The sequence below is a fragment of the Diplodia seriata genome, assembly GCF_021436955.1.
Source record: "Diplodia seriata strain FDS-637 chromosome Unknown scaffold_11, whole genome shotgun sequence".
NCBI classification, from domain to species: domain Eukaryota; kingdom Fungi; phylum Ascomycota; class Dothideomycetes; order Botryosphaeriales; family Botryosphaeriaceae; genus Diplodia; species Diplodia seriata.
This window is the reverse complement of record NW_027117318.1, coordinates 467,702-478,679: the sequence shown is the minus strand read 5'-3', so window position 1 is coordinate 478,679 and position 10,978 is coordinate 467,702. Positions and strand designations below refer to the sequence as shown.

General features: G+C 61.0%; 3 protein-coding genes across 3 annotated transcripts; 1 reads left to right on the top strand and 2 right to left on the bottom strand.

Annotated features, from left to right (window-relative positions):
- Positions 1-180: 180 nt before the first annotated feature.
- On the bottom strand, positions 181-1,017 carry SLS55_009862 (mitochondrial 54S ribosomal protein mL54; the record flags this gene model as incomplete). The annotated part of the gene is made up of 2 exons (XM_066781256.1): positions 181-422; positions 582-1,017. The coding sequence occupies 2 exons, from the start codon at positions 1,015-1,017 to the stop codon at positions 181-183; spliced, it is 678 nt and encodes a 225-aa protein (XP_066628258.1).
- A 4,001-nt stretch (positions 1,018-5,018) lies between these two features.
- HAP2 (Transcriptional activator) lies at positions 5,019-6,173 on the top strand (the record flags this gene model as incomplete). Its single annotated transcript, XM_066781255.1, has 1 exon — positions 5,019-6,173. The coding sequence occupies one exon, from the start codon at positions 5,019-5,021 to the stop codon at positions 6,171-6,173; it is 1,155 nt and encodes a 384-aa protein (XP_066628257.1).
- Positions 6,174-8,211: 2,038 nt separating this feature from the next.
- Positions 8,212-10,914, bottom strand: rad17 (RFC checkpoint protein Rad17; the record flags this gene model as incomplete). The annotated part of the gene is made up of 1 exon (XM_066781254.1): positions 8,212-10,914. The coding sequence occupies one exon, from the start codon at positions 10,912-10,914 to the stop codon at positions 8,212-8,214; it is 2,703 nt and encodes a 900-aa protein (XP_066628256.1).
- Positions 10,915-10,978: the final 64 nt, after the last annotated feature.

Sequence of the window (10,978 nt, the reverse complement as noted above, 5' to 3'; positions counted from 1 at the left end):
AGATTTTCGCCAGGAAGCCAGCGGAAGAGACCAATTGTGCTTGAGAACAGAGATTAGAGACATATGGCGCCTTTGCGCCTTCGTTGTTTTCCGCCTTGCGGTCGTTTCTCGACCCCCCAGTCATATGCGTACATGTATACATGTAGACATAAACGTCGATATAATACCCTTCTTGCTCCTTTAACCCATGGCCTTGAGGAAGTTGGCCTCCTTGATCTGCTTTCTCCGCTGCGTCCGCATGGCCTTGGTGAGGTCCTCCCTAGCCCTGTCCGCGTGCAGGCTTCCCTTGGCGCTGCCGTCACCGGCCGGCAAGTCGATGGTCTGCTCGTAAACGGGCACCTTGGGTGCCAGCAGGTCCGGGTTCAGCGTGGCCTGCCTGCGGAGGCGCTTCGCGGCCAGACGACGCTGCTTCTTGGATTTGGCTGTTGTTGGAATGTTCAATCAGTAAAAGCTGGTGTTGCAACGTCTGGTTTTACTTCTTTGTCTGGCAGAAAATGGAAGAGAGAAGCATTCAAATTGAAAGGAAAAAGAATTGATGGTGATGATGAGTGGGAAAGGAGGAAAAAAGAAAGAAGACTCACAGAACAAGTCGCCCTCGTCGGCATCCTCCTTGCTCGCGCCCTCGGGCCGCAGCACCGTCCACAGCCACGCCGGATACTCCGAGTCCTCCATCGCAACCGGATCCGTCTTGTTCTTGAGGAAGTTGAGGCCCCTGAGCGGCGTGCCGGCGGGCACGGAGCTCTGGACCAGCACAGGCGTCGAGGAGGGCTTCTTGGGGACGCCGACGCCGCCGGGGCCGGAGGGGGAGGGCGTCAAGGGCGTGCTGAAGGGCTGCGCCTCGGAGGTCGACGTCGCGGGAGGGGCGGGGGAGGCGGACCGCGCGGCGTCGGTGGAGGGAGCTTTCGCGGACGCGGCGCGCGTGGTGGTGAAGGCGCGGATGGTGGTGGAATTGGTCGGAGTGGCGGAGGAGCGGAGGCCCCGCGAGCCGGCGCGGAGGAGGCAGCGCGGGCAGATCATCGTGGTCGGGTCGTAGCAGGGCTGGGCTGGTTGACGCGTCGTTGCTTTCCAATGCCTCCTCGACCGAAGCTCTCAATTGCCTCTGCGACTGCGGGTCTTCTCCGACGGAGGACGGGTTCGGGATCGACTTTCTGTCGGCGAATTGGTTGTTCCGCATTTGTCTTGGCATCCCGGCCCGGCCGCGCGCAGATTGTCAGGCGGAACTTGAGACTGCTGACTCATACCCCGCGCAAGAAATGGCAGGGTCAGGTCGCGGCATACGCCCAAGCGGTATGGCCTTGGGCACGGCAATTTGATGATTGGCCGGAGGTCGGAAGAGAGGCATCAGCATCTGGGGAAATGCCTGGAAGCCACGGTCCGCCTCGCGACAAATTGCGCTTTACGGCTTCCGAGGGTTGCGCGACAGCAATACCGTGACGACGAGCCAAATTCAAACACAATTTACGTCGGGGAGTCGGTGCAGCCTCGTTAGAGTTACATTGACGGGGCTGTGTTGTCGTTGGGCGGCGGCGCGTGTCACCTGCACGTCATGGAAGCTGCTGCTCCGATGCGACACTTGGACGACGTGGGAAGGCGTGCGTACGTGTAATGCTGGATGTGTTTGTTTGAGAGCGTCCCAGGGGCGTGAGACGGCGCTGCGGGTTTGCCCGCGCGGGCTAGCCTGGCGGTCCGGATATACGGAGCAGCGTCCAGCATGTGCTGACCTCACTTCATCCGGATGGATCAACATGTGCGCGCAGATTCACCCGCGAGAACGAGGCCTGGCCGGCTTCTAGAAACGCGGCCGCGTGAGGGGTAGATCCCGGCGGGTGGAGCTGCATCTTGTCGTGGGGATGATAAGATGGGGAGTTAACTTTCACGCCGCCATCCGCGGCCCGCCATCTACGTAGATGCCCGGCCGTCTCGCTTGCGGTTGCGTAGCTGGCGGCGCTGCTCCCGGATGTCTCCCACCCTCCCACCCTCCCTCGCCGTAACCTGAGCTATTAATGCCCTGTCCGCGCTGGCGGTCACAGCGATCGCCGGGCGTGCAGCCCGACTCCAGCGAGAGGCTGCTTAAGCGACTCCGAGCGATCCTGCCCGCGCGCTGGCTTTATCCATACCGCACGCATGAAGGGCGTCGTGATCAGACCATCCTGAGACGGCGGGCAGCCAGCTTTCGCGATGCCTCCCGACCTCCTGTTCGAGGTGCCACCAGGATGCGTGCCAATGCGCCCAGCGGCCCGTCAGCACCCGCCTGCTCCCGCCTGCTCGCTCAACCCCAGGCAGCTGGAGCGCGTCGGGAGCGCCCGTCACATGACGTGCCGGCTACCAGGGTTTCATTGCGTAGCAGTGGGTGCAGGCGCCGGACGCTACCATGGCGCAGCGGGCGGAAGCGCCGTGACGACGGTTGCGCTGGCGCTGCTGTCGTGCATTGGCCTTGTCGGACATGTTCCTTGAATCTGGGAGTGATGAAATCCTCCCCACGGCTCGAGCGCCGGCGGGCGCTTCGCAGACGGGCAGGCAGTGTGGCAGGCAGGGCTGGCGATCGGCGTGGCAGGGCTGCGTACGAGCCCAGTTCGCTTAATGCTGCACCATGGTCGAGCACACCGGAGCTCTGCTCTGGATGGATGCTTTTTGTTCAGATATGCCGTGCACCCATGTCCGGGTGGACGCTTCAACTGCCCCTCCCTCCAGGCAATGCGACGCGGTCCGGCCCCGTCGGTGCTGGACGAGGCGCCGGCAAGCAACAGCATCAGCACGGCGGCGGTGACGCACCAAGCAGAAGCGGCGCGTCGAGCCGCGGGCGCTACGGCTCCGCGCGCTGAAACGCGCGCCCTCACACGGCTGGGCGGGGGAGACGGCCAATTGCGGTGCGATGGCGTGGAGGCGCGCTCGTGGTTCGCATGCGCTGGACGACCGCTGTGTGACGTTCGGGAAACGGGCGACAGCGGCTGCCCGCAACGTGCAATCTCGCGCAGGACCCACGAAGCCGCCGTCGAGCGTGCTGTTCCTGCAGCGAGCCCACCAGCCAGGCGGCGGGCAGGCCGGTGGCGAGCGTGGGCAGCGCAGTGCAGCGCGCCGCATCGCCCTGATGGCGCGCCGGGCGATGGGCGATGGCGGGCACGCAGGCAGGCTGGGAAGCCGCGCGACACGTCAGAAGCGCACACCCCGACGATCGCGCGCGCAGAGGGGGCGGCGAGGCGAGGAAGAAGCAGCTTCACGGCTGTGAGTCTCGAAGCACGAGCATGCACAGGTGCAGGCAGGCGCCTTCTGGCAGCGCAGCCATTGTCTGGGGGCAGCACATCGTCAGCACTGTGAGAACCAGGCCGGTGGCACGGGCCTCATTTTGGCGGGCGGCCATAGCTGAGCGCCGGTGTAATCCGCCTCTGTGATAAAGCCAGTGGGCTCGCCGCCTCTTCCTTTTCATTCGTTCATTCGCCCGCGCTTCACCAATCGGCCTCACAATTTATCGCTGTTCCATCAGGCCTGGCCCAGCAACTGCGAAGCAGTGCTCGTCCGCTGGCCTACCACACGCCTGAGCCACACACTACCCGCGCACCGCCGACCACGGGAGCCTGAGCTACGCGTGCACGCGTCGCCGACGAGCTGCCCGCCCTCGAGCCCGCCGCCTCACCACCATCAAATCTCGTGACCGACGTCGCGGTCCCCGACAGCTTGGTAGGTTGTGTCTTGGTTCTCTCGCTCTCTCCACTTGCTGCGCCTATCATCCGCCCACACACCCCGGCCTGCGCAGCCAGCACCTGCCCCAGTCTCCTGCTCCCCCAGTCCGCCGCACCGAGTCCGTCGAGCACTGCACTGCACCGCGCTGCACCGCACTGCGCTGCCTGCCTGCCGCAGACCGGCCGTGTGCGCTGCGCAGCGGCCTGCAAAGTCTGTCTGCCTGCCACCGACCGGCACGCCGCCGGGCCTCGGCAGCCTCGCCTCTGCACCGCACGGGTCTGCGCTGTTGAGGGCCGCGACGCGCGCACGAGCTCGTTCTCGCCGTCCTCGCTCCAGACACCACCAGCCACGGCTCCTGTTGCTGCCGCTGCTGCTGCGCGCGCGCATGTAAGCCGGCAACGTCACCTGGCAGCGGCGCGGTCCAAATTGCTTGCGACAGCCGACGTGGATCGCCCGGGTTGAGCTGATTAGCACGGTACGGCTATGCTGCATGCATTGCCAGCGCATCACCTCCAATCGACCTCCGGCCAGCGCACGCCCACCTCGACCCCTCCCCCAATTGATCTCCCGCAATCTACGTCGCGCGTCGTGCTAACAGAACATCATCGTGCTAGCTACTCGTTTGGCAGAGCTTAATCCCTCTCCACACGGCCCCAAGGAGTCGACCGTCTTCCCCGGTCCAGAGCGCACCGCCGCACCCACACGGCCGTTGAACGCTCTGATCGCGGCTTAGGCCCGTCATCAGCTTGGCCCTGTCCAGCCTGCGCCTGCGCATCCCCCGGGATCCGCCTCATCCTGACCGTGGCCACCCAATTGACAACGCATACCTGCCCGTGACGTGACTCAGGCTTGCCTGCGCTGCCCTCGACTTCAAGACCGCCCGATATCTAGCGGGCGCCCAACAAGGGACATCGAGGCTCTCTCAAATCCTCTAACTGCGGTCCGCGCGCAAGTTGAAGATCACCGACGCTTTGGCACCATCACGCCCGCAACAGGTACGTGAACCGCGCTTTTCGCCGTGCCGGGCTTGATTGGGCCGACGGACCACGCGCTGACCACTTCCAGGACCATTCCTTCGCCACTAATTGCGCTGCCTCGATCCCCGTCGCGCCATCCCAGCCTCCAGGCACCACTGTCCGTGGAAGGCGCAATACCACGCCCTCCAATCGCCGTGCTGCGCTCGCTGCGCCGCCTGTCACTTGGCCCGGTCACCAGCTCCACGACATACGAGACAGCCGTAACACAGGCTAGCGCCGCATCCGCCGCGGTAGACCTCAAGACGCGCGCGTCCGCAAGACTATCACCCAAGAGCCGCTGAGTCCCTCAAGGTCGCACTCATGATGGAGTACGCGCAGTACCAGCAACCTCACCACCCCCACAACCATGCCCAATCGCACATGCAGAATGCGTACTCGACGCCCTCGCAGTCGGCCGCCCACGGCACCATAACCTCGCCGAACCAGCAGACGCAGATGCACCAGCAACACAACCAGACGTCACCCATTTTACCCTCGCAGACCAATCCCTACTCGCAGCAAGGGACTCCCAACGCTGCGGGCCAGCAGGTGCAACCAATGGGGTATCCCTCGGCCGGAGGCTACGGTGTAAATATGCACCAACAGTACAACATGTCGGCTAGCCAGCAAGCCGCCGCTCTAGCAACTGCAGCGGCGGCAGGTCAGACGTTTTATCCCATGGGCGATGGCAGCATGCAAGGGCAGCTGAGCCAGGACCCACGAGCTTCGCCTAGGATAGGAGCTGGTGCTCAAGTCAAGCCGGACCCGCGAGGTCCTCGCTCACCGCCGCAGGTCTCCAACAACATGAGCGGCCAGGCCGTCATTCCTCCACAGGTCCAGCTGCAGCAGAGCCTACCGCGCCGCATGAGCCAGCAAATCACTAGCCCTGCCATGCCGCAGCAGCCTCAGCAGTCGATGAACCCGGCTGCAAGCAGGCCTTCGGCGCCACCGCAACTCCCTCCGCAGGCGCCTGCAGTCCAGCAGCACCAGTCGTCTCCGGATCTCGGCTCAGGCGCAGCAGAAGAATCGCCGCTTTACGTCAACGCCAAGCAATTTCACCGTATCTTGAAAAGGCGCATGGCACGTCAAAAGCTCGAAGAAGCTCTGCGCCTGACGTCGAAGGGTCGCAAGCCGTATCTGCACGAATCGCGTCACAACCATGCCATGCGCCGTCCTCGAGGACCCGGAGGCCGCTTCCTGACGGCTGACGAGGTTGCTGCTATGGAGAAGGCAAAGCACTCGGGTGAAAATGGTGAGATGGACGATGGGGGTGACAAGGAAAACGCCGGTACGCCCGCAAAGTCCCTACAGTCTGGCCCAGCTGGCTCGGCTAAGAGAAAGCTTGGCCACCACACCCAGCCGTTGCCGACGATTAAGAAAGCCAAGACTGGCAACCTTCCCGTGCAGCGGCCCAGCACGAGCGGTGACGAGAACAGCGAGGATGACCTCGAGGATGAGATTGACGATGACGATGGCTGAAGGCATTCGAGCTCAGTCCCGCGCTGCGCCTTTAAGCTCACAATGGACTCATTTGTCCAAGGGTTTTCTTGAGTGTGGCTGAGGCTATTCGGCCTGCAAATTGCACGCTCTGATGTCTTTCGGTCTTCCTACCACCTTATTTTCAGCTCCCCTTAGGTTTCGGTCGGTTTGGATTACGAGTCACGATAAGCAAGCGTGTTATTTTCCTCCTTTCGGGGGCGATTGTGTTCGCCTGTTGATGATTATCGTCAGATTGTGCTCAGGCCCAACGGCCTGTTTCACCCCCCTTCTTTTTTTCCTTTACGCGCTTGTTCCTCCACTCGCTGGAGCAGTGCATCACGAATCTTTTTAAATATTGGCACATACCGTCGGGCACAGGGGGGGAGCAAACGGACATGGAACTTTCATAGATGGAAACTCCGTCACCGGACACAGAAGGGCGACTGGCGCCGTTCCCTATACCCCCTATTACCACTTCTGTGGGTTTCTACTTCACCTTCACTTCCTCTGCATTGCGCCGGTTTCACGTGGATCGACGGATGGGGTTGGATCGCTTTTTATTATTCCCCTTTATTTCCTGGCACCGAGATTGTTGTCGTTGATGACTTTAAGCGGTGCTTTAGCTTCCATCCCAGCTTGGCGACGAGATTTTGCGTGGGCACGATGTGGACGAGGTACATTAAGGAGGGAGGACGTTGTATTATATAAAAAGACAGTGCTGAGCCATCTGGCCCTTGCGCAAACGCTCTCCCGTAAACGAGAAATAGGTAACTGAATTGATATCCATGTGACTGTAAACGAATGCGGGTTGGAACGATCTTAGCCGTAGAAAGCCAAATTTTGATCCGACCAGCAGTTTCACCGCGTGCGGGGTACGTCCATGGCCATAACGCGGCAAAGCTAAGTATCACAACAGGCACGTGGTGGATGTATTCGTTGGGCGGATGACCTTGTGTAACAAGGGAACCTCGTCTAATGCGGATCAACATCAAACGGGGGGGAACCTGCCAACAACGGCCGACCGCCTATTCGCCTTCATCGTCATTGCAATACATAGCCTCATCATCATGCAGCGCTGTTTCTTCTGCCGAGACTGGCGGTCAGTAGTAGTCGTCGACCATCGATAAAAAAAAAAGTCAAAGCACGAGCGCAAGGACCATATTGGCGTTCTATGACGGCATGATCCTCGCCAAAGCGATGATGTATCCAATAAGTATGTACATGACTTGGACTATTGAGTCAAAAGGCAGCTGCGGCTGATGACACTACATATATCCGATCCCGCGCGGGGTGGCGTACCGTGACAACAAATACATAGTGCCCGCCACGACCCTGTGCGCGCTAGTGGTTTGTGATGGCAGTACATATCCGTAGATAGCAGCAAAGGTGGTGTCCGGATGTGTGTGGAAAGGCACGAGCCCTTTTCTCGATCGAGGCAGGCGCGCGTGACGTGTGCCCTGCCCATCTGCTCGTTTCGAAAGGAGTTAACGGCATGCGGATGAATCATGAAGTCAAAAAAAAGGTGGTAGGTGGATGGCACTGCGCTGCACTGGGCTGGCGGACGGGGCCACGACGGGGCGGGACGTGCGGCGGCGAGGAACAAAGAGGAACGCGCACGCCCACACTGCCACCCAGCCACCCGTCACGCTGCTGCGTGGGGCCCGGATTTTTGGTGTCGATGGCCGGGATGCAGATCTAGGGGTCCACCGACACCAGACGCACCCGCGAGAGCGCGCGCGTGAATGCGTGAGGGGCAAGGAACGTGAATCATGGGAAGCGCCCAGCCCCGGTAGGATGATCGTCCAGCGATCCAGCCAGTCACACTGCCGGGATTCATTGATGGTACTGTACATTCAAGGCGGGCGGGCCAACCAGCTCGCAGAACAGTCGAACCCGGCGCGTATTGGCCGCGACCGCAGGAGGCTCTCGTTGAATGATGTGAGCCGCTGCGCCCTGGCCTGCGCCCTCTACGCGCCACGGGGCGCCCCATCTCCAATTCTGCCTCGAAGCTGTTTTGTGTGCCTCTGCCTCGTCGTCATCAATCCTCGATGTCGTCGTCGCTCAGCACCAGATTCGCCAGGCCCTTCTCACCGCCTGCTCCAAGCACCATTTCTCCGATGTGATCGTCACGAAACGTCGTCTCTGCCGCTGCTCCCCCTCGTCTTCCCGAGCTGGCGCCTGCGCTTGCGCCTCCAACAACAAGCCTCCTCGTCGATCCCAGCCTTGCGGGTCTTGCTGACGATGGTGCTGCTGAAGGGTCGTGCTCCGTCGGTCGATCCGTGCTCCACTCTTGGCCATGTCCGCCGCCATCCAGAAGCACGTCCTCGTCGTCCTCGGCGACGCCGTCGTCAGCGCCTATTCCGACGCCGCTGAAACTTGTGATCTTCCCCACCTCACTCAGCCTCGCGGCGGCGCCGAGGTTCGAGGTCGTCTTCTTGTTGCCCTGGCGGAGCATCACGGCTGAGTACGGCAGGCGCTCGAGCAGCATCTCGCGTTTCAAAGACCCGCTGCTGCCGAGCGGCGTTGTGCCGACGCCGTTTTGTTGCGTGATGTCGGCGGCTGCGGTGCTATTGCTATTGTTGAGTCTAGAGCTGTCGTCAAGGCTCGGCCGCTTGCTCCACGACTCAACGGTGCCCCGTTTTGGTACATGTGCGGAAGCTTCGGCGCGGTTTAAGCCGTCCGTCTGAGCTCGGCGGATGGAAAGGTCCAGAAGGCCCTCGATCTCCTCCTGGAGACGCCAAAGCCTGAGTGAAGTAGGGTAGAACATTTTGTGCGCGTCGGCTCTGCTCGATCCTCTGCCCCTCACGACTCCTGGTGGTGGAGCCGATCGGTTGACTGGATGTGGAAGACTGAACAGTAGACCACGGACGGATGCGTGAAAGCTCATTTCATCCTGCCGTAAGCTGTCCATGCCGGAGCCCTGGTAAGTTCGTCGGGAAGTCCCGGCCGAGCTGAAGGGGGCGGGTGAGAGCAAGTCAGCGTCAGATAGCGCGTCAATGCACCCGTTGATCGAGTCCAGCGTGTCTTCCTCGCTCCCCGTGTTACAGGAGAGGACATAGTTCTCATGTAGAGCGGAAATGAAGGTCTGGATATCGGTGCCAAGCTCGTCCAACAACGCATCAACCTCGATTTCAGATACCTTTGATCGTCGGTACTCGGGAAAATAAGCTGGTGGCTGAGGTACCGTGGAATTGTCCGACGATGTCTCTCTCTTGTTGTACAGCACCTTCCCGACGGCGTGAAAGATGCCGAGTGTGCTTTCTCTTTGGGAGACCAACGCCAGGGATTCCTGTTCCATCCTCGTCATGGGCTTCTCCCTTGCTCCCTTTTTCACTGCTTTGAAAGTCACCCGGCTACCCCAGTCCGCATTCTCGTCACCTCGCACGCAGAGAAACTCCAGGGTTGAGATGGCACTGCGGACGTCGCCAATATCGGAGAGCTGCTTGATAACCTGCGGGCCTGGTGTCGTTTTCCTCCCGGATTTGCGCGCTTCTTTGGCGACGACAAGCTCAAGCGCTTTGGTCAAGAAGGTTGGTGCAATCGGGTTGAATTCGATGATGGTAGTCCCTGGATGGTTTGATATCTCGGGTCCGAGAAGCCGGTGGGCTGTAAAGCTATCTGCGGCGGCTGTGTTGGTGGAAAGCAGAGTTTCCGAGATGATCATAACAATAGGCGTTGGTGGGGGCGCATTTACGGAGCGCGTGAACATAGCACCTAGGGGCGGCACAGATGAAGAGAGATACTGCTCGATTGTTGAACGAAAGGACTGTAAGGCTGCTGAGGAGCGCGTAAAGGTGTTGGGGAACTCTTCAATCAGCACTATTTGCTTGCCCGTGTCGTTAGACGGGGGATTCTCAGAGCTGGTCCCTTCGCTGGAACCGAAATCCAAGCTGCCGAACTTGCTGCGGCCCATGAAGTCCTCGAATTGGGCGGACAAAGAGACAAAAGCGTCAGAGGTAAAGTCAGAGCCCATGGGGTTCTTCCATTCATTGATTTCGAATCCTACATCTTTGGCCAGCAGATTGACAGTGGTCGTCTTCGCGGTACCTGCAGCACCCTTCAAGACAAGGAGGCGTTTCCGCTCCCGGCCGGCAAGGACGTTGGTTAGCCATGCCCTGACGTCGGCAACCTTTCGCTTGTGGACGGCCAGTTCGTCAAGATTGACGGGACTGTACTTGTCAACCCAGGGCCGTTGGTCAACGTCGGTTCTAGCGGAAGAGGTTAAGGTTTGGTGTCGAGCTTCAGCATTGGGAGCCTTGAGGAATTTTTGGCTTCCGCTTGGCAGAGCGTCTTGCTCAGGGCCTTCGGCGTCGCCAACAGCGCCACGTGGGCGGGTGCGCTTGCGCCGTGCTGCGTGTGCCACAGATTTGTTGGGCTCGTCGTCCAGCGAGTCATCCTGTATTATGTCGTCCTGGTCCTCAACGGCATCAGCATGCGGCGCTTCCTGGGAGGCCACGGGCTGAGCCTTTGAGCTGGGGGAGCGCTGGCGCTGCGTGGCGGCATTGAAGAAAGAGAGGATGTTCTTTTCTTTGGGCTGGGGCTTTGGCTTGGGCTTAGCGGCAGGCCGGGAGCTGCGCGACGGGCGGGACGAGGCTGTGTCCTGCGTGGAAGGGTTTGCGCGGGTGGAGCGGGCTTTGGGTTTCGCATGGCGGGCGGGAGGGCTCGCGGGCGGCTGGGCCTCATCATCGTCGGACGAGGACAGCACAACGGCCTTCCTCTTGGTGGAGCGCAGCTGCGGCATGCCGCACGGTGGAGGCTGGCAACGAGTGGGTGGCAGGGATCATGATCGAGGGCGCAGCGCAGGC